General features: G+C 42.3%; 1 protein-coding gene across 5 annotated transcripts in view; it reads right to left on the bottom strand.

Moving 5' to 3' along the window:
- Nucleotides 1-23,991, bottom strand: part of LOC140734701 (contactin-1-like) — a 715,399-nt gene that overhangs the window by 110,052 nt on the left and 581,356 nt on the right. For all 5 annotated transcript variants that reach the window (XM_073059025.1, XM_073059024.1, XM_073059023.1 and 2 more), the window contains 2 exons: nt 23,247-23,317; nt 18,538-18,772 (listed from right to left, as the gene is read on the bottom strand). In XM_073059025.1, the coding sequence (XP_072915126.1) occupies nt 18,538-18,772; nt 23,247-23,317 (306 nt within the window). The remainder of the gene's footprint in view (nt 1-18,537; nt 18,773-23,246; nt 23,318-23,991) is intronic.

Below are 23,991 nucleotides of genomic sequence, written 5' to 3'. Positions count from 1 at the left end.
CCTCCATGAACTGGCGAGACTTTTATATTTCAATTGGACAAATCGTTTAACCCCTAGACAACGATAGAGCTCATTTTTGATTGATTATTACTACACCTATGCTTTAGATTGAGTTTTGACGATGTATATGATCTGAATGTTTTGTATTAACCATATGTTTGTGCCCCTTTATGAATAAAACGTTTGAAAATAGTAGCACCAGGCTCAGCGGACCCGTCTACCTTTGCTGGTAAATTACCCGGTTACTGGGGAACGTAACAGCATGCTATTTGAATAGCTCATGTTATTCAACATTACAATGGAGTAGAAACCAGAATGTACACTATACAGAATGCAAAATAGAGTTCATTGCTCCTGATTCCTCACTAGCCATCAAGGCATGGTTTTAATTCTGCCAAGTAGCACAACAAGTAGCCTCACAGTTGCAGTGAGTCACATTCAATCCTGATCTCTGGTATGGCCTATTTTGAACATGAGAAGACTTGCAGATGCTGGAAATCCAAAGCAACACACACATGATGCTTTCTCTAAACTCTGCTATTGCCAGTACCAAGCCCGGTTGCAAAAGGAAGAGGGTTGGGCCTGGGGCTAGCAACTCCATCCTGTAAAATCCTAGAGCTACAGAAACATCAACAGAAGCTCCAAAGATCTCATCCCTTGGAGAGGAAGGACCTTCACCTAGAAGACATATGGTTGTGTGGTGAAAGCCACAAGTCCATAGAATCTACAGGGGTCGATCATCCTTCAATCATCCAGGACCAACACCATTGAACATGGAAAGTAAAGACCACATATGAATGCGAGAAGACAGCACAAGCGACGGGCGAAATGAAGAATCACAATCTGAGCCTACTTGACATCAGTGAGACATGATGGATGTAGCCCGGGCAGAGGTGGCTGATGATGGGAACTGATGAGGAAGAACTGATGCCTCACACACACAAGGAATAGCATTCGTGCTATCAAAAGTAACACAAAATGCATTAATAGCATGCAAAGTCCATGGTTCCTGCATCATCAGTAAAGATCAGGTTATGCACAAACTAACAACATTGTCAAAGGAATCAAGGACATTTCTATATTAGGCTCCAAAATATCCTGAAAGAGATACTAACATTCTCCTGGCAGACTTCAATGCAAAAATAGGATTGGATTACACTGACTACAAAGACATGATAGGAACACCCAGATTGAGCGGGAATGGTCAGCTCTTTGCCCACATGGGCAAAATGCTCATGGTCATTGGAAGCAGCATCTTCCCCCACAGAACAATTCACAAGCACACATGGCTGTCACTTGACGACATAACAGAGAACCAAATAGACCACATCAGTATGTCCAAGAAATTCAGGAGATCACTTCAAGATGTTAGAGTGAGGAGAGGAGCAGATATCACATCTGACCAACACCACTTGCTTGCAAAGCTAAAACGCAAACTAAATAAGAATTGGATAGAATCAGCGTCAATGAGGCAGAGATACAATGTTAATCTTCTGAGAGATGAAAACCCAATTCAAATTGGTCCTCAGTAACAAGTTCCAAGTGCAACAAGGACTGCATGTGAAAAAGGATCTACACAACAAATGGCAGAAAGTTAAGGAAACATAAGTCTTGACATGTCAAGAGGTACTAGGTGTCAAAAAGAACCAGCAGGAAGACTGGATATCAGCTGAAACGTTATGCAAGAGGCAGAAGAAGGCAATCATGAATAATTGTAGGACTCGAACTGGAAAGGCGAAAGCACAGGGAAAGCACGCAGAGGCTCACGGAGCAGTGAAGAAGAGCATTAAAGCAGACAAGTGCAGTTTTATAGATGGCCCGGCAGAGGAGGCAGAACAAGCAGTGGGGTGTGGTAACATGAGAAAGCTGTATGAGACCACCAAGAGATTGTCTGGCAAGTACAGAATGCCTGAAAGGCCAGTCAAGGACAGGGATGGGAAGTCCATAGTGGGAGCAGAACAGCAGCTGATCAGCTGAGATGAACACTTAAAAGATCTGCTAAACAGACCCTCACCTCTAAACCCACCTGACATCCCTCCAACCACTAATGACCTGCCTATAAACAGAGACAAGCATACCAGAGAGATCAGGAAAGCAATAATAAGCAGCTGGTCCAGACAACATTCCTGGAGAAGCTCTCAAGGCAGACCTGGACACTACAGTAGTTGCTGTACCCTCTCTTTCAGAAGATCTGGGGAAAAAGAGCAGAGACCAACAGACTGGAAAGTTGGCTACCTTGTCAAGATTCTAAATAAGGGAGACCTTATCCATCGCTTCAACTACAGAGGCATCACACTCTTGACAGTCCCAGGAAAAGTCTCCTACAGGATAATACTACAGAGGATGAAGGATGCTGTAGATGCTAAACTAAGAGATGAGCAAGTAGGCTTCTGTAAGAACAGACCATGCACTGATCAAATAGCCACACTACACATAAGAGTCAAGCAGTCACTTGAGTGGAATTTATCTCTGTATATGTGTTAAAAAAACCTTCAACAGTGTAGATAAAGAGTCTATGGAGAATCCTTCAGCACTATGGATTACCAGGAAAGATGGTTAGACTGATCAAGGGCTCTTCAGAGTCAGTCAAGGTGGAGAACTCACCAGTAACTTTCAAGTGAAGACAGGAGTCAGACTAGGGTACCTGATGTCCCCTTTCTTGTTCCTCCTGGTCATAGACTAGATCACGAGGACAGCTGCAGCACAGAAAAGGAATGGGATACAGTGGACTCTATGGAAACAAGAGGGGGACCTGGACTTTGCTGATGATATAGCTCCGTCCCATACCCACAAGCAGATGCAGGAAAAAAACAACAGAACCATCAAACACATCATCACAAGTGGGCCTTAACATCCACAAAGGGAAAACTGAAGTCCTCAAGATCAACTTACCCCACATCGTCTCGGTCACTCGAGGGAAGTCCACTTGAGGAGGTAGAAGCCTTCGCCTACCTGGGTAGTGTCATTGAAAGACAGGGCAACAATGGTGCGGATGTCAAGACAAGGATTGACAAAGCTAGGGCAACCTTCATTCAGCTCAAGGGCATCTGGTACTCCAGGGAGCGATCACAACACACTAAGATCAGACTGTTCAACTCCAATGTGAAGTCAGTTCCTCTGTACAGGGCAGCGACTTGGCGGACAACAAAGATTATCACTAGGAAAATGAAGACCTTTGTTAATAGCTCTCTGAGAAAAATCCTCTGGATCTGCTGGCCAGAAGTAATCAGCAATTCCAATCTATGGCAGAGAACACACCAGCGAGCAGTGGAAGTGAAACTTAGGGAAAGAAGATGGGGATGATTAGGAAACATGCTGCGTAAGCCAAGTACTAACATCATCAGGCAAGTGCCAATGTGGAATCCCAAGGGAAAGTGGAAGAGAGGCTTGCCAAAGAACACCTGGCGATGCAACCTTGAAGCCAACACCAAGATGGGCTATGCCTAGGTACAACTCGAAAGACTGGCTCAGGACAGAGGCCTCTGGTGAGCTGCTGTCAGCGGTCTATCCCCTCAGCAGGGGTGATAGGTTTAACTAACTAATTAAATACCTATACTTTCCCTGTGACTACATGGATCTCCTCTGGGTGTTTCCCCCTAGACCAGAGATCTATGGGTTGGTCAGTTAACTGGTCACTACAAATTGCCCCATGTGCAACTGGGTGATAGTAAATGGGAGAGTTGATGGAATTATGGATTGAATAAAATGGATTAGTGTATTTGAAACAGGTGTTTAATGTCAGTCTGGACCTGATGGGTTGAAGGGCCCATTTTTCTGCTGAATGAAAGATGTTGTATAAATAGGTTAAAAGCCTTACATTATGAAGTCAAGTTGTGGGAAAACTGGCTTATATTTACCGGGGAACAGGGCTGATTGAGTTGATGTGTTTAAATTGATGAAGAGTTCTGATAAAGCAGAGAAATGATTTCCAGATCAAAGCACTGAACATTAGTCTTCAAAATATATCATTTAGAAGTTGAATCAAGAAGCATTCCTTCCTCAAAAAATGGTTATGAAAACGTGCAAATCATTTGCACACATGTAGAATTTTCAAGATGAGTATTACAGGGCTTGTAGATTCCGTGGTTGGACATGGCAAGGACTGACCCTCATGGCTAGGTGGCTGGTGTACCACACCTTCCTACCATTCTCCAGCTCCTGTCCATCCTCTGGCTGAATGGCAAATACTTTTCCTTAATCCTCTCCTTCCCCCTAAGTTGAGCAAACAACTTCCAGCCAGGTTCTCGATCTCAGTCTCCCAAAGTCATTCAGAACTAAATACTGGGTCTGGGGCCAAAACGTTGATCACATGTACCAGTCCCATTCCTTCTGTCTTCACATTTGCCCTCACATTCACACACACTTAGAGCTAGAGTATGTACAACACACACATATCCTCACTTCCTGCACTGCCAGAGTACACTGGTTGGACCGTGCCCCATCTACAAATTGCAGCTCTGTATTTATTTGCCCAGGCCATTCCAACGGCACACCACAAACCTGCAAACTCTACAACCAAGGATTAGGACAGCAGGTCTATAGAAAAATCACCAAATGCATATCGCTCTCCAAGTGGTGGACTACCTGAATTTGGAAAAGTATTACCAGTCCTTGACCTTTTCTAGCTGACATAGTAGGGTGATGGTTAGCACAATGCTTTACAGTAACAATGACCCAGGTTCATTTCCCACTGCACTCTGACTTAGTATGTTCTCCCCATGACCATGTGGCTTTCCTCTGGATCCAAAGAAATACTGGTTGGTCAGTTAATTGGTCATTATAAATTGTCCTGCAATTAAGCAACGATTAAATCGGGGGTTTGCTAGGTGACACGGCTCGAAGGGCCAGAAGGGCCTATTCCACGTTATATCTCAATCAATCAATCAATAAATAAATCTATATCCTGAAACTCCCTCCTCACACCATGATTTGAGCACGTTTACTAAGACTGCAGCAATTCAAGAAAAAAGCTCACCATTATCTTCTTCAGGATAATTGGGGATGGGCAAAAAGTGCTGCCACTGCCTGTAATAGTGTGATCTGAAAAATGAATATAAATAAAAGCATGCATATGCACAAAGAAACACACACAACAGCCAAAGATACTGTGTGTGCAATGACTCACAGAATTATATTCAGTACAGGCATTCACACACTGCCACATGGAGGCCCACACATTAGCACTTACAGAGACACATGAACACACACAAATACACATAGAGACACCCAAGCATATAGACACATAAGCAGATTGAGGGACTGCCATCAATGACTGCTGTCTGAACACTGATGCAAGGCTCCTCCCCAGGTCTCAGGACAGGGCCAGTCTCATGATTGATTACTCATATCCCAGTTATAACTGAAGTTTTATGAGGTGGGAAGATGATCTGTCACTCACAATGAATGCATTGAAGTGATTTTTGAAACTTTTTCTGAACTTTACCTCAACAGCTTCTATAGCTTCTACTGGAGCTTGTTTGAACTCCTTGTGCAAAAATGACTTAGTATTAGAACTGAGGAAAGACATATTCCAAAAGTGAGTAAAATGCATCAATCATATTAATGCACAGAGAAACTTTGCCAGGTGTCGTTCTTAATTCCCTTGAGTTGACAAAATGTCTAGGAAAAAAAATGAACTTCAACCTAAGGTTTTTAATCAAGGCCACATTTTCTGAAGAAAAAACATCTTGCTTGGAGATATCAAAGTGAAATTTTTAAAGCTGAAATGCAAAATGGAAAGATTTGGCATGGAGTTGATGGGAGAGTGCCAAGTATGTGGGGATTTAGGGATGGAATGACTGGTTGTGAATTAAAATCTCAGTCCAAATCACACAAACTGAAATAGTAGTGCAAACTCAGAAAACTTGCTGCTGCTACAGCAGTGAGTTTCTTCCTGCTTACTTCTTAAATCAACAAATGTTGATGTGGTCAATCGGGACAGTACAGTGAGAAAAAAAAATTGGTGAATCCCAAGAGCAACTGAAACAATGTCCTTGCTAAAACTAACATCCCATTCAAAACTATGAAGGCAGAGAAAAGTAGCAGCTCTCCATTCACATTCATACTGAACAGTCATAGAAAAGTACAGTACAGAAACAGGCCCTTTGGCCCAACTAGTCCGTGCCAAACCATTTAAACTGCCTACTCCCATTGACCTGCACCTTGACCATAGTCCTCCATACCCCGATTCAATGTACCTATCCAAATTTTCCTTAAAGTTGAAATCGAGCTTGCATGCACCACTTGTACTGGCAGCTTGTTCCACACTCTCACAACCCTCTGAGTGAAGAAGTTTTCCCTCACGTTCCTCTTAAACTTTTCTCCTTTCATCCTTAACCCATGACTTCTGGTTGTAGTCCCACCCAACCTCAGTGGAAAAAGCATGCTTACATTTACCCCATCTGTACCCCTTATAATTTTGTACACCTCTATCAAATCTCCTCTCAATCTTTTACATTCTAAAGAATACAGTCCTAACTTATTCAATCATTCCTTATAACTCAGATCTTCCAGACCTGGAAACATCCTTGTAAATGTTCTCTGTACTCTTTCAACCTTGTTTAAATCTTTCCTGTAGATAGGTGACCAAAACTGCATTCAGTACTCCAAATTAGGCTTCACCAACATCTTACACAACTTCAGCGTAACATCCCATCTTCTGTACTCAAGACATTGATTTATGAAAGCCAATGTGCCAAAAGCTTTCTTTATAACCCTATCCACCTATGACTCTACATTCAATAAATTATGGACCTGTATTCCTAGATTGCTTTGTTCTACCACATTCCTCAGTGCCCTATGTAAGACTTACTTACCCTGGTTAGTCCTATCAAAGTGCAACAGCCTCACACTGGTCTGCATTGAACTCCATCCGTCATTTTTCAGCCCATTTTTCCAGCTGATCCAGTTAACCACAGTATTATCCAGATCATTAACATAGATGACAAACAGCTACGGACCCAGCACCGATTGCTGCAGCACTAGACTAATCACAGACCTCCTGTCAGAGACGCAACCATCTATTAACACACTCTGGCATCTCCCACAAGGCCAAGGTCTAATCTAATTTACCTCACCTTGAATGCCAAGCAACTGAACCTTTTTGACCAATTTCCCATGTAGGACATTGCCTAAAGACTTACTAAAGTTTATGTAGACCACATCCACTGCCTTGCTTTCATCAACTTTGATGAAAAACATTGGTTAGACAAGACCAACGACGCATGAAGCCACGCTAACTATACTTGTTTAGTCCATGCATACCAAAATAGTCATATATCTGTTCCCTCAGAGATATAGTAATCATTTACATTACCACATAGAATATGATTGCCACCACAAAGACTTCAGCTGGTCATGATGAACCCAAGTGCCTGAAGATAATCACTAACATAATCTTTTCAATTTGCCCAAAATTGCTGATAACATTGCTTCAGCAAGTATTATTAACATGAATATTCAATTTAGGATAACCCCCATCACTAAACTTACCCTGCTGTAAAGCATTTTAAACAAGAACAGTACAAACCAATTAGAGATTTTGGCATCCACCAGATTACCCACATAGAAGCTTGCGTCTGATAAGTGTTTTATTCACTGCAACACACTTCAATTATAGTGCTTTGGTGCCCCTGGTTTTTATGTGCAGAACAATTGAAGACTGATGTTGAAAATGAATGTATCAAATTCAAGATATGCTTTTGAAAACTAACATAATGCAAGATCTAAACACAGGAAACAGGAGCAAGAGTTGGCCAATAGAACTTAATCTTCCTGTTAACCAGATCATGGATGATCTAATCCTAGCCTATTTACTCCTTTATTGTTTGAGCATCTGTCAAACTCTATCTTGAATATTTAATGGATCCACTCCCACAGCCAAGATGGAGCTGGTGAAAAAAATGGCAATGCTTTGCAGTCAGTTTACAAAACTTGTAAATATACTTCTCTGAACTACTCTCACTGCAATCTACAGCCTGAATTCCCTATTAAGCAACATACTTCTGAACCTTTTTAATGAACGAGTGAGTTCATGATCTTCTGAAGAACTCAGTGGACTTAACCCTCAAGAAGGCAGGTACGGCACCTTTAAGTGGACAAAAGTACATCACCACAGCCAAAAGTGAGGGAGGAGAGGGATATAAAACTTCATCTATCCAGTATCTTGTTAGCAAATCTACGATTGCTGGAAAACAAAATTGAGGATCTGGGGCAAGATTGATGCATTGGAGGGAAATTAGGGTTTGCTGTGTTCAGTGATTGCTGGCTAACCCAAGACATGCTGGATTCGCCGATCATACCCTAGGGCTTCTCAATGGACTGGACTGCTGATTCGGAGAAGCCAAAAGTTGGAGGAGGTTCTGTGTTTCATGGGCACAGTGGTCTTGTCACACTCTTGTTCCCCTATCCTGGAACATCTAAGTGCCAACTGTTCTAACTACTGAGCGAGTTTTCCTCCATGACCCAGATCGCAGTTTACATATCACCAAAAGCCAATGTTAAGCAGATACTCGAGGTACTGAGTGCTGTCATCAGCAAACAAGACACAGCCTACCCCAAAACCTTTCAAATCATTGTTGGGGACTTCTATCAGGCTTGTTTGAAGAAACCTCTGCCCAATTATCATCAACAAATCACCTGCAGCAGGGTTAGCAACACACTCGATCACTTCTATACTATAATAGGGAATGCCTACTGTTCAACCTCTAGACTGCATTTTGGGAAATTTGATCTTTTGCCTCTCCTCCTCCTACCTATATACAGGGAGAAGCTAAAGAGCAAGTCTCCAGAAGTAAGGACAACAGAGAAGTGGTCACAGGAGAAGTGGTCAAGCGATGGGCTTGACTTGAGTTGGTGGACTGGGCTGTTTTCAGGAACTCATCAAAGGAATTTTAAAAAACAAATGTAGACAATTGTGTCTTCACAAAATCATTCCGTCTTCCCCAAGCAGATGCCCTGGATGAATCATGAGGTCCACAATCTGCTGAAGGACAGATTATCATGTTCATGTCTGACACCCAAGTAAAATACAAGAGGTCCAGGTTAGATTTCCAGAAAGCCATCTCAAGTACGAAGTGATGATTCTGGACCAAACTTGAATCACTGAAGGAAGCTCAAAAATGAAACGATTTCACTACTTCAACAAGTTAGGAAGTACGAGGAATTTGAAGTTATTGATAGTCATCTTGCACGTTACAATGAAAATGAAGATTTGAAGGATGCAATGCATTGTATGAAGGCAGTCCATTATCTGCACTAGGTGCTTATTCTATTTTTGTCCATTTACCGTCAATCAAAATAAAACAGCAGATGAATTCCTCTGTCGATAACTGTTTGGAATGAATACGCAGTTTTATAGTATTGTGGAGGTATTGGTAATGTTCTAATTTGTTCTGTATTTTATTTAAATATATACATGGTTAATTAGTTAAGCAGTAGCTGTCTTTTAACTATTTCCATGAAAGTCGCTAACTGATCCTGTGAGATGAAGGAAAAACCATGGAAGTTTCCTCTCCCTGAGTGTGGATTCTGGGTGGCCTCCCCAGTATAGCAGTAAGTAGCAAACTGTGAGATGTGGCAGAGATCAGCAGCTGTCTGCAATGGTCCTGAGGCAAGGAAACTGAGAGTGACCCTAACCCAGGTAGATGGAGAGCACATTAAGGTCACATGCTGTAGCCCATCAAACACCACATAGTCCTGCGAAATGGGGTTTGTAAAACCGAGTCGTTCAGAGAGCTTTGCTTTTACGCTTCATGACATTTAATTAGGCTGAAACAATTTAACCCCCTCCCCAAGAAACTGCCATACTTCCTTTATTTCTCATTGTTGAATACCTATTCTGCTTCATTAAGAAGATACCAACATCCAGCACACCAAGTCCCCATAAATTTTGGATTGAAGAAAATATATTACACAAGAACCTGGAGCCTCTATGAGTTCCTGTTCCATTTTCAGTTCCCAGACATATTCTGTTCCATAGACTGTATTTCCTATCCCTCCATCCCTGTCTTCAAGCTGAGGCTTCTCACAACAAGACAGGCAATGACCCTCCATGAGACAATGTCTCTCTTTAAACTGCAACTTCCTATCATGGGTTTGATCTGCACTGCCTCCATCTCCACTGAGATGCCAACTAGTCGGGCTGCCAGTGCACTCGGTTCGAGATCAAAACCAAAATCAGCTCTGGTAATATAGTGATTATTAACTGCTTGTTTTTTCTTGAGGTTAGCTCAATCAACTACTCCGCCTTTTTGCAGCCTACTTCAGTGCAAGATCTTTTCTGTTGTACAATCAATAAATTTCATGTTGATTGTAAACCAAGTCAGTGGTATTAATTGGTTGAATCTAATATAAGAACTGTTACTCACTGGATGAACTGTGCTGATGGCCTCCTTTCTAGAGTCACAGAGTTATACAGCATAGAAGTAAGCCTTTCCCCTCAACTCGTCTATGTCAAGCAAGTTTCCTACTTGAGCTCATCCTATTTGTCTGCTTTTGGCCCATATCCCTCTAAACCGGGGGTTTCCAACATTTTTTTATACCATGAACCAATACCATTAAACAAGGGCTCTGTGGACTCCAGGTTGGTAATCCCTGTTCTATACCTTTCCTATTCACATGCCTGTCTAAATGTTTTTAAAACACTGTAATTGTAACAATCTCTACAGCTTCCTCCATTAGCTCACTCCACATTTTCATTGCACTCTGTGTAAAAGTTGACCCTCAGGTCGCTTTTAAAACTTTATGTCTCACCTGAAATCAAAATCCTCCAGCTTTAGACTCACCAACTCTGGAAAAAGACTGTGGCCACTTATCTTATTTATATCCCTCATAATTGTATGAACATCTACAAGGCCCACTTTTGGCCCTCTTTCATTCTGGGGAAAAAGGTAAAATTCTTGTGAATCTTTGCTGTGTCCTTCACCACTTAATGACACCTTGATTCACGACGGTTGATATGTTCTACCCATATAACCATTTCTCCTTTTTGAAGCCTATTTCAATGTAAGATCTTCAGAGGAGTTAATAATAACTGTAGACAGAAGAATCCTCTGCCAGTTCTATCCTCACTTACAGTGACAGTCTCTTCCTGCAAATGAAGGTCAATAATTTGGCAGAAGTTTCAGCTCTGGGAATTCTATGTAATGTCTTCTACATGAACAAATTAACTCAGCTGAATGAGAAGGAACAAAGTATCTGATAAACATTTTTGGGACACGTTGCAAGTTAGTATGCTTCTCAGTCCCTTAAGCCTGTTCTACTATTAAATAAGTTTTTCACTCATCTGACTATAAACTCAACACCATATTCCCATCTACATATAGTAACTATCACTTCCTTGCTTATATATCTATCAACTGTTGCCTTAAATCTATTCATAGTCTGCTTCAACTGCACTTTGGAGAAGCAAGCTCCAAATGCACTGTGACAAAAAATATCTCAATTCGTGACATAAATGGGTGACCCCTTAATTTGAAGGGTGATCCTTAGTTGCAGAGGAAACAGGAAACACCCTCACTACAACCACCCTGGTTCCTTAAGGTTGTCATAGACAGGGGAAGTAGGGGATAAGCTCCAACTACATACCAAATGCTCCCAATGGAATGCATCTCAAATAGCCTCTGACAATCAAGTCCAGCTCCTGGCCTTCACGTGTAGCTTAGCTACTAAGCCCAACGGAACTGCTTGTACTGACAGGAGAAAGGGCAAAGGTGGGTTACTGTCATTTCGGGCAGATGGGGCTCGTCAACCGTGATTGGCAGCTCGTATAGGTGAAGGAAACCTCTGATTTCAAACATCCATTGCCTTGTGGCTATACTCACTCATGGGGAAGGCTTTATTAGTAAACTCTGAGGAAATATCTGGTGCTATAATCCCTAATGCAGTCCTACATTGAATTCAACATTGACTGGCAACTCCTGTGGCTGGTGCCAAATTGTATTGGTCTCTGTCATTCATTTGGATTTATCAGCTGCGTGGAGCCTGATTCATGGGCAACAGCTTGCTCCCTACATCATACTGCCATGGTTTGTGTAGACAGCTAGGACACATGATTGACCACGATCAAAGGACAGCCCAACACTACAACCACTCCATCCACACCCCTCACGATCTTACATGTGAATTAAGCAGGAAAATTTTTTAACTGAAATCATCTGCTACCACAGCAAATTAAGGCACTCCTCACAGCAAGAAACCACTTCCGCACATCTCATAAAAAAACTCGATCCATCTTGAAGAAAGTAGCCCATGTGGATAAGACCCTCCTAGAGAGACCCACCTTTGTTCCAATGAGACATCTGATCTCTCTCTTCCCCCTTCTGCAATTTGTTCTTCTTTCCAGAGCCTATGTTTTTATCTCCATCACATTTCAAAGAGCATTATATATTTGAAAATGGGCAAGCCATTTGGTGCCTTGTACCTGTTCTACCATTTAATGAGAATGAAGCTGATCTTCCACCTCAGTGCTACTTTCCAGCACTCACCCCATATCCCTTAATATCCAAGAATCTATCACCTTCAATCCTGAAACTGTCAGCATGTGTTTTCTCCTCTTTCCCCTTTCTAGTTCCAGATTCTCCTCCACTCCAGTCTGCAATTCTTGCTGCCCCCACCCATGCTCTCCTAATAACAGATTACTCTCAGGCTTCCGGAGTCTCCAGGCCAATTTCAGCAACTCTGATGTTGTTAAGATACAAGTGGCAGTCAAGTCCTTTGTCAGGATGACTCAGATATCATGTGCTGATTGCAAGCTCCGACAGCCTGGTTTATTCCATGTGCAAACTAAATGAACAGGAACAGTTTCTCCCAAGCCCCAAGTCGCAGCTTCACCCAGCATCACTCTGTGATTACCTGACTGGCAGACCACAGTACGTGCGCTTGCAACACTGTGTGTCAGACAGAGTGGTCAGCAGCACTGGGGCTCCACAGGGGACTGTCCTGTCTCCCTTTCTCTTCACCATCTACACCTCAGACTTCAACTACAACACAGAGTCTTGCCATCTTCAGAAGTTTTCTGATGACTCTGCCATAGTTGGATGCATCAGCAAGGGAGATGAGGCTGAGTACAGGCCTACGGTGGGAAACTTTCTCACATGGTGTGAACAGAATCATCTGCAGCTTAATGTGAAAAAGACGAAAGAGCTGGTGGTGGACCTGAGGAGGGCTAAGGCACCGGTGATCCCTGTTTCCATCCAAGGGGTCAGCGTGGACATGGTGGTGGATTACAAATACCTGAGGATACAAATTGACAATAAACTAGACTGGTCAAAGAACACTGAGACTGTCTACAAGAAGGGTCAGACCCGTCTCTACTTCCTGAGGAGACTGAGGACCTTTAACATCTGCCGGACGATGCTGACGATGTTCTACGAGTCTGTGGCGGCCACTGCTATCATGTTTGCTGTTGTATGCTGGGGCAGCAGGCTGAGGGTACAGACACCAACAGAATCAACAAACTCATTTGTAAGGACAGTGATGTTGTGGGGGTGGAACAGGACTCTCTGACGGTGGTGTCTGAAAAGAGGATGCTGTCCAAGTTGCATGCTATCTTGGACAATGTCTCCCATCCACTCCATAATGTACTGGTTAGGCACAGGAGTACGTTCAGCCAGAGACTCATTCCACCGAGATGCAACACTGAGCGTCATAGGAAGTCATTCCTGCCTGTGACCATCAAAATTTACAACTCCTCCCTCAGAATGTCAGACACCCTGAGCCAATAGGCTGGTCCTGGACTTATTTCCACTTGGGATAATTTACCTATTATTATTTAATTACTTATGGTTTTATATTGCTATATTTCTACACTATTCTTGGTTGGTGCGACTGTAACGAAACCCAATTTCCCTCGGGATCAATAAAGTATGTCTGTCTGTTTGTGCAAAGCAAGAGAAGTGGGTCTATCTACTCCTCAGTTACAATACTATCTTACAGGATATCCTGCAACCAATTCTCCCAAGCCTGAAGCTTTGTAAGGCCATGGACATCAACTAAATGTCCTTTCCAAAATAAACACCATCCCAATCTAGACAATCATCACTTTTATTCCCACAGTCACTCAGTCAAAATCTGGGAATTTCCTCATAACAGTTATGACCTACCTTCTTCATTTGGACTGCAATGGGGCAAGGAGGTCAACCTCGTTTTCTCAAACAGTATCAAAATTAGTCCAGTGATGCAGTGATCAATTACAACAGGAACATAGTGTAGATGTCAATAGCAGAGCTCAGTGGAACTAGAAAGAAACATGGATTCATTCCCATCTCAGAATGCAACTCAAATAATGATAAGTGGAGCTGTTTTGTGATATAAACCCTACCAGAAAACTTTGGAGTTGCAGCATTTGACCTCCACATCCAATTGTCAAATCTCAGGCAGTCTTCAGGTTCCAACAGGGCTCCATTCCTGACAACTGTTCATAAGTCAGAGTTGTGACGGCAAGGGAAGAGCAGGTGCCAGCCAGTTTCCCTGACTCAGTGAGTGAGCAAGAGAGTGAGTGATAGTCTCCCAGCTCTGCTCGGCTCTACTCAGCCCCCGATTGATGCAGCTCGGCTGGGGGTGGAGAGGTGTGCTGAATGCAGAGAAGAGGCATGGGGGAAATCCCCTGTTCCCATGCAGCACAGGGAGATGCCTGCAGTCCCAGAACCAGTGGCAAACCGTTCCCATCCATCTTGCTGGTCTCCATGTACTATTTGTTCATTAGTTAGCATTTTGTAACCTGGGAGGAAGTGTACTCCAGGAATGGAATCTCTAACTAATTGACACATAGTATTTTTAAATAAATTTCAATGGTGGAGAATGTTATCCATTATGGATAATCTGGCACATCCTTTCCATGACCTACTGAATAAGCAGCAGAGCACCCTTTCCAACAGACTCATTCAGCTCTGCTGTCCCAAGGGTCGTTACAGAAAATCTTTCCTACCAAATGTAATAAGCATAACAACAGTTCATCCCTGTGCGACAGGAGAACACACATCATAGTACAACAGCCTCTCTCTTATTGTTTCATACATTATTATTGCACATTGGTAAATTATTATTGTGGATATTATTCTTCTGTGCTTTATTATTAGTTAAGTCTACACACTGTTAAGTGTGTTTTTTAAATGTTGCTGCTGTAACCAAAGAGTTTCCTACTCAGGATTAATAAAGTATTTATTATTATTATTATTTATGTCCATCATTCGTTACTTGCATGACTGTGACCCCATTTTTATTTACTTGTATTTGTGATGTAATACAACTGAGAAATCCTATCTTGGTCAACAGTTAGATGGTGCGTTTAAGAAGCTTTACTTTCCTCAGTAGTAACATTGTTATCTCTGAACGACTAGCAGTATTTGTTTGGCTTTTCAGAGACGATATTGGTCTGCTGGTCTCAGAGAGTGTAGACTGGGGAACTGCATTTAGCTGCTGATTTTGGAGAGAGCTGGCACTGAGTTGCATGCTCCTAAATTCACAACCACCACTGTGAGAATGAGGATACAGGATCCTTATTTTTATCTTGTAAAATTTGTGTGCAAAAAAACAACTAAGGCAAATAAAATATGAATCTAGCAAATATGAGCTCAAAGGAAGACATTTCTTCCTGCACTGGTTCAACACAATGCTGCAGTTTTGAATGTTGTATTAAAGTGGACATATCTCTGTGCAAGCCATCCCTGATAGATTACAGGAAACTCTTTGCCCACCATGTCAGCTTTCCTTAATGTTGCCCCTTGATGAAGTTCTGTTGCTGTGGGTTTGGTCCAGAGAGTTTACTGTTTGGGATCACGGTCAGGTATATTCATCTAGCCCAGCGCTACAGTGTAATACAGTGAGAGCTGATCATCTGATTTTCTACCTTGTTCCCTGCATCCTCCATCAGCCTTTAACCCTTCTGTATTAATTGCTTCTTGAATATATTTAGTTACTTGGCCTCAATTGCCTTCTGTGGGAGAGAAGGAAATTTGACATGTCTCCACTGACTCTCACCAGTACTTACAGATGCAGCACATAAAGTATCCTATCTGGATGCATCACGGTTTGGTATACAAATTGCTCTGCCCAAGTTTTCAAGAAACTACAGAGCTGTGAATGCAGCCCAGCCCATCATACAAACCAGCCTCCCCTCCATGGACTCTATCTACACTTCTCACTCAGGAAGCTGCCAACTTAATCATGAAACTGCACCCCCACTAACCTGATCATTCTCTCTTCTTCTTTCTCCTGTGGGAGAGAAGATACAAAGCTTGAAAATATGTGCCACCAGGCTGAGGGACAAATTCTATTCCTGTTGTCAGACATTTTGAACAGCTCTCCTATACAGTAAAGATGAATTCTCAATCTCTCATCTAATTTAGCATAGCCTTATACTTTATTTATTCACCTACACTTTCTATGTAATTGTAACACTATATTCTGCATTCTGTTCTCTTTTTACTACATCTATGTACTAATGTATGGCAATGATCTATCTGGATGATACACAAAACAAAGCTTTTCACTGTATCTTTGTACATGTGAAAATTACCAATACTAAGTCTATGACTCCTGGTTCACTACTTCCCAGCCTGTGAGAACACACTGCATCAAGCTGCTTGAATTACCCCAGGTCCTACCACAGAGGGAGAAACTCCCTCTCACCAGGGCTGAAGCCAGGTTGCCTTCCTCAGTGGAAGGACCTGGAAGCCAGTGTTCTCTCCAGGCATCAAACACTTCACAGTCACCCAAGAAAGAAGCAAGGTTTGCTTTGGATTATAAGACTGAGAGTGTACAGAACGTTGTTATCAGGCAGCTCACCAAAGGCTGTTGACACGTGGAAACGTGGAACAGAGTATTCAACATGTTATCACAATACCAAGCACAAGTGCTGATTTGCTAACTATGTGACTGGAAATTCTGGCATCGACTGCTTCCTTTTCAGACAGATGAAAGAGAGCAATCCCCAGTGGTATCAGTGCCTCATCTCAATGAGTTTGATCCTTCTACCAACTCCTAGGTGTGCCTCAATTTCATGTAATGACAGAGATGGGCCATTAGTTCATAAGTTATCAGTGAGTGATTTTGGCAGTCAGTGTATCGAACCTTGGTGGGTAAGAACACATGAAACTGGAGCAGGAGAGAGCCATCCACCCCAGTGACCCTGGTGTACTATTCACCTGATTTAGGCCAAATTTTTGACCTCAGTATTCCTGCACTGCGCCTTGATCCTCCTCATATTCAGAAATATATCAACTGCTGTTTTGAATGAGTTCAATAACCAATCCTCTGTAGACCATCATCTGCACGAAGAAATTTCTCCTCATTTGAATCCTTGGGAAACATTCTCTCTACATCCAACCTCTTAAGCCCTGGGACATTACAGGTCTAGACTTCTTATTGCTCCTCAGAGAGCAAACCCACCTGGGGCATATCCCTGGAACCAGTTTAATGAAGCTTTGATGCACTCCCCAAATGGCAATTGCATCATTTCATAGGTAAGCAGACTAATATGGCGCACAAAACTCCTGGTGTGGCTTCACCAAGGCTCTGTATCATTGCAGTAAGGCAGTTTTACTCAAATCCTCTGGTACTTGCCTTCCTAATCTCTAGCTCTACCAGCTGGCTGGCTTTTAGTGACTTATGCATGAGGATATCTTCCTGCCTTTGAACTTTGACATTACCCAATCTCCCATTATTTAAAAATTACTACAGTTTTTTGTTTCGTGTACCAAGGATAGCTTCACATTTCTCCACATCCTATTGCATTTCTGTACTTTTTCTACATACAACCAGCTCTCCAAAGCTCCTTGAGGTCTCTTTATGGCCTCCTCACTACTCACAATCCAATCTGGTATCACATCATTAGCAAACCTAGAAATATGATTCCTGATCCCCCAGCCAAATAGGCATTAATAACAGCTGTGGCCCAACCACTCCATGTCTGGTACCCCAGTTGTCACAGCCTGCCTTCCTGAGCAACATCTGCTTATTCCCAGTCACTGCACAAATTCACGTTTATTGTTGTCAGAGGTAAATTTATGCAAGGTATAAATGGCATGAAAATTATTCTTTTGCAGCAGCAGTACAATACATTACAAACCTAAGTTTAGCATATTAAAATAAATTTTACAACTTCTTTCTGCCTGGTATCCTATTAATTGGTTAGTGCATTATTGCCTCAAACTCCATGTGCTCCAACATCATTAGTAAAGAAACTGCTTGAAACTACAATGAAGGATATAATGACAAAAAAATTATAAAGATTTCCACCTTAACAAAAGCAACTTGAAAACTCAAAATGCATCACATCCCCTTTGCTCCCTTTCACGTATTACTCAAGTCGCTCTCTCAAAAGACTCCAGTAGATTAATCAAATTTGATTTTCCGTTCGTGCTGACTCGGCATAATCTGGTTACTCCTTTCAGGTGTTTTGTTGTTACATCCTTTGTGATGGATTCTGGCGTTTTCTCTACCATCAACATTATCTAATGTGTATACGGTTCCCTGCTTCCACTTCCCCTCCAATTCTAGATTCTGCAGCAAGATCAAAAGCATTGCTTTGCCGCTTACCGTCCTCTGCTGAGTAAATAAACGCAGACAGGCTGAATGGCCCATTCCCTTTGCTGTTGAAAGCTTTGACCTTGACTTCAAACTGAGTGTGGGAAGTCAGGGAGTCATCTTTGTGAACATATCGGCTGCCTTCAGGATTGGGCACTGTCACCTTCCTCCACTCTCTCTCTCCACTTCGCTTGAAGGCAACAAGGTAACCAAAGTTGCTCCCATAGTGGTACTCTCTTGGCAAGGGCTGTGTGGGCAGAAGTGACAGGCGAAGGGTTAGTCTCAGGTGAGCTCAAGTTCAAGTTCAAGTTTAATTATTATTGAAACAGACATGAATATAGCCAATCATAAAAGGTCAAGGTACAAACACATTAACAACAGCACACAGCACACTGCATATATGGTTACAATTTCAAGAAAACATATAGTCACAAAGAGAAAAATTAATAATAATATAGGCCAAGACCTGAGTTGTCCTGGTCCAGCTTGTACTTCACCAAAGGAACACTGGAGGGCAGCACTGAATGAACATTGGAGAGCAGTACCGAGCGAGCACTGGAGAGCAGCACCGAATGAGAGGACATCCCTCAACCCAGTCAGAAATCCAGCATCTTATTTGCCGGCGCCCGCACAGGCAATTCAGAAGCATGAGGGCATTGTCCATGTAACAACCGAGGTAACGTAGCTCCCCTGCTGTCAGTCTCGTCAATGAGCCAGTGAACTGGACCTGCACTATTCTACATTAGCAATGTCCAACAAGGTCTTGCGATTACAATGAAAATATCCAAGACAATCACTTGGACCTCTTTTTTTGGACCACACACCATCTCGGCACAATGGTACGCAACAAGTCCAGGTGACACACACAACTACTGCGTGGTAGATGTTCAGCTCCATTGCTATCAGGCAATTTGCTGATGGGATAGTCCCTCAGTACTTAATGTTCTTAGTATCCAGCAGTGACTTGCAATTGTAAAAGAGACATACAAGGCGAACAAATACACCTTTGATTGGACCCAGAGTAGCCCTTGCGTCCAAGCGTGCCGCCATCATAACAGAAGATCAGGGACAACTAACTGAGGTGATTAAGACAATTGAGGGATTAGGCTGAACTAGCAAAAAGAAATCACCTCGTTCAGTGCAACAGTACAGAGAGAGAGCAACCTTGAATACACACAATTGATGGGGCAATGTCAAGGAGCACTTTCCCCCAAACTGAGGGTCATGGACACCCCCCCCCAAAACAATATGGCCAGACCATTTCTGAAATTATTAATGTTGCTATGTCAAGCTATTAAGTGATGTTCACATAAATGGAGTAACTACATGCACTCTACTGAGTGGGAAAGGAACATGAGCATTTCATTGCATGCTCTATTCCTCATGTTTTTATGGAGTACTATTGCTGAGGATTTTAGTCTAAAATTATTAACTGCAGTTCCCATTCTGAAGTAATTATGGAAAGGAGCAGTATGTGCCTGCTACAATCATTAACTTTATTACATTATAATTAGATTTTTCTTTAATTGATCAGTTTGGTTCCAGTCCCAATATGTGCATCAGAACCACACATCTGGGATCATTAAATCTGTAAATGAAGGGGGAATCTGTCCCAAGAAATCCTCAAACATTCCATGAGCCAAGGGAGGCCGAGGTTCAACCTTGTAATATGCAATCCATTCTCAGCCCCAGAATGTGGCTAATGTGCCAGGCATGCTATTGACAACTATCATGAGATCAATCACAATCTCAGCTTTATTTGCAGTCCTGAATGATTGTGAATATAATGACCTAGGGCTGAAGGCTTGAAACAACTTCCTGGCTTCACTTCAGTGGCATAAATGTCAGAGCCATCCAAAATCAAATTAGGGGTCAGAGGTTCCCTGACATTCAAACTATTTATGGAGATGGTGGAAACCCTTGGACAACCCTCATGTAACAGTAAAGGGACAGAGAGGTAGGCAGCCTTGTCTCCAAGTTGCAGAGAGTAGCCTTAAATCTCCCCTTCTGATGCAAGACATAATCCGAAAATCAAATACTGCAGACGCTGCAAACCTGACATTTTTTGGAGTGGAAATAAAAAGAGAATGCTGTAAGTATTCAGCAGGTCAGACGGCAAGTGCGGAGAGAAACGGAGATTGGGGGGGTTTATTTTATTTTATTTATTTAATGATAAAGCGCAGAGTAGGCCCTTCTTGCCCCTCCAGCCATGCCGCCCCAGCAAACTCCAACAAACCTCATTAATCCTAACCTAATCACACGACAATTTTACATTGACCAATTAACCTGCCCAATACATCTTTGGACTGTGGGAGGACACTGAAGGTCCCGGGGTAAACCCATGCATTCCACAGGAAGGACGTACAGAGACCCCTTACGGAACAGCGCCAGAATTGAACTCCAAACTTCAGAATGCCACCACGGTGCCCACGGTTTTAAATCAAATCTAAAATGGAACATTATTTCCCTTCACACCAACGTTGCCTGACATGTTGAGCATCTCCAGCATTTACTGTTTAGGTTACACGGGGACACCAGCCTGGTTGATGCTATAACACTGAGTCCATGTCACCCAGTTGAAAAGGAGTCTCTCCCTTTGAGCTATGAATCCAAGGTTTCATCATTCCTCTGATCCAAGGGATTCCACAGTTCTGTATGGAGGAGAACAAATTATCCCTCAATTCAGATCACAAGCTGATCACATTTCCTATAACAATGGCTACTCTTCCGAAGTAGTTTGCATAGATGCATTGAGATATTGAGGACTGAAAAATGTTCATTAATGCAAATCTTTTCTGTTAGATTAAATATCCTTTGCTTTAGTGACACTAGTAACAGAACAAATGATCATGATGGACTCTGAGAGGACAGTGGATATCAGAAACCTCTTCAGACCACTTCACCTTTTTCTGAGGCATCCATTTTCTGTTGAAAGGCAGGCTTTGGATAGTGCTGAACTTACTTCCTTTGTTCTTAAATCCTCTTCCAACCCTGCATGAAGCAACAACTTCTCCCCTAAAGTGGAATGGGTTTATATAATCCACTAATTTAAAGATGGAAGTATTGTCACTGAACCACAACTGTCATCACTTACTGTATCTGCAATGTGTTCTTTACTTGGCTATTTTTGTAGTAGTTGTCATGTAGCTCAGAGAGGTATTATGTGTGAATAGTAATCTCTCTTCAAAGCATGAAAATTTGTATACAGTGAGGTGAACCTTGCTTGATCTGGCTCAATCTTCAGGTTTGACACCTGTAGCTGCACTAACCATTTCTTCCCCACAGGTCAAATTTAACTCCAGGCTTCACTGCTGTTTAAAGTAGGCAGTTTAAATGGCTCGGCAAGGACTAGATAGGCCGAAGGGCTGGCTCTGTGCTGTGCTCTACGATGACTCTACACTAGGGTTGCATCAGGAGGCAGGGACATCCGTGAGTAACAACTGGGCCTCAGGTCCTGGTCCTGATGATGAGAAATGGCCTGAAATGTTGACAGTTTATTCCTCTCCATAGATACTGCTTGATGTGCTATGTTTCTCCAGCACTTTGTGTGTGTTACTCTGGATTTCCAACATCTGCAGAATCTCTTAAGCTTATTACCGGGCCAGAGATTTATTGATGGATTTTAAAAACAATTGTGCTATCAGACTTTACCAACTGTTTCCAAATGTATTTGACAGAGACTTGTAGAAACAGTTGAGAGACCAATAATTAAAAACATGAATTATTTAGCTAAAATAAAATAATGAAGGAAGAATGAATTTACTTAGAAGCCATTTAATTGGTGTACGCTAATTAAAAAGCAATGAGATTAAGTAAAACAAATAAGAATAAGATATCTACCTGCATTTTCATTATCAGATAAAGTGAATGTACGTAGTCTTTTCTCCAGGCAAAGGGAATCAAAAACTGCAGGATATAAATTTAAGGTTTGAGGAGAAGGATGTAAAAATGATCTTAAGGGCTACTTCTTCATACAGAGGGTGGTACGTTTTAGGAAAGAGCTGCCAGAGGAAGTCTTTGCTACACAAATTGTGCAGATATGAAAGTTCAGAGGGATATGGGCCAAATGCAGGTAATGGGAACCGCTTTGATGTGCATCTTGGTCAGCAAGGATGGTGGACCAAAGGGCTTGTTTCTGTGCTGTGTGACATGGTGCCTCTCTTGAGGGACCAGATTGGTGACCCACTCAGATGAACGGGACGGCTGTACATGTACCAGTTACAGCTGGTGACTGCCAGACTCTGCTTCCAATATGGAAGAGGATGACGGATGTGCTGCCATGCAACCTCAGGAGCGCTTGAGACTTACTCTCTGCAAATGCACAGGTGCAGAAGTCAGGAACATGCTGTCTTGTGGTTTACTAGCAACTCTTAATGGAAATGATGGCATTCGTTTAGAATGATCTAGGTGATAGATACATTTTTATGGAGTGTTAGAACAGCAAACAAAAGGTGACAAACAAAACTGCACAGATCATTGGGCATTATTTAAGATTGCGGACCAGACGAACTTAATTACTTTATGAAAGAACATATTGGGAAATGTTTTATATATGGAGAGAGAGATAGATACAGGGAGATCATATTGAGAAACAAGGCTATTAAACAGTCATATATTGGACATACAGTAAAGAACTCTTATTCTCCTATCTTCCTTGGCCACTTGTACTTGGCAGCAGGGTTGAACAACACTCAATTGGAACATGTTGGTTCCAAACCTACCGTCCAGGTTATCGTCAGTTCCCGGTGATTTCCGCCGCCTCCTCCAACATCAGATGGAGCCACGGTGGGAGCTGTGGGAAGAAGAGCAGGGACATTTTAATGGCTTGCACTGAGTGTGTGGGTGGGAGAAGAGGGGAAAGGCAGGAGGTGATAATGCTGGAAACTTTGTAAAGAGGGCACTCACTTTCTCTCCCAAGCCAGACAGTACATTAGAAAAACAATGACCTGCAATAGCTGCCAGAGTCCAGCTCCCTGCCAAGACTAACACATATATTGCTCTGGGACCGTTGCCAGGTTTCAAACTGCACACTGAAGTAGGGCTGTAAGCAAATTCTTTGTTACTATCTGCAATATTTCTTTCTTAAATGATTCTGCACTGAAACCCACACAATACCAACTGTGGACTGAAAATAATAAAATGTTGCACGAACAATACAACTATCTCTATCCATAGCTTTGAAGAACACAAAGTTATTTCGACTAATGCAAACGGAGTGGTAATATTCCGCATGCCTTCATAGACTCTGTCATGTTTCAATCCAGTTTCCTTTCGATAATGTGGCCAAACTTCCTTCCCTTGGATTCTGTAGCAATACTTCCAGGATATTCTCATTTCCACTGTCTAGTCCCTCTCCTATTATTCAGATTGTATAACTAACAGCACACAGACAAAAGAAACAGTTTTAATGCTATAGTCATACCAGCATGTCATAACCAACTATGGTTATGACATGTGCTTCAGCTG

The sequence above is a fragment of the Hemitrygon akajei genome, chromosome 10 (genome assembly GCF_048418815.1).
Source record: "Hemitrygon akajei chromosome 10, sHemAka1.3, whole genome shotgun sequence".
Lineage (NCBI taxonomy): Eukaryota > Metazoa > Chordata > Chondrichthyes > Myliobatiformes > Dasyatidae > Hemitrygon > Hemitrygon akajei.
The sequence above is the reverse complement of the archived record's forward strand: the minus strand, read 5'-3'. Positions and strand labels throughout refer to the sequence as shown.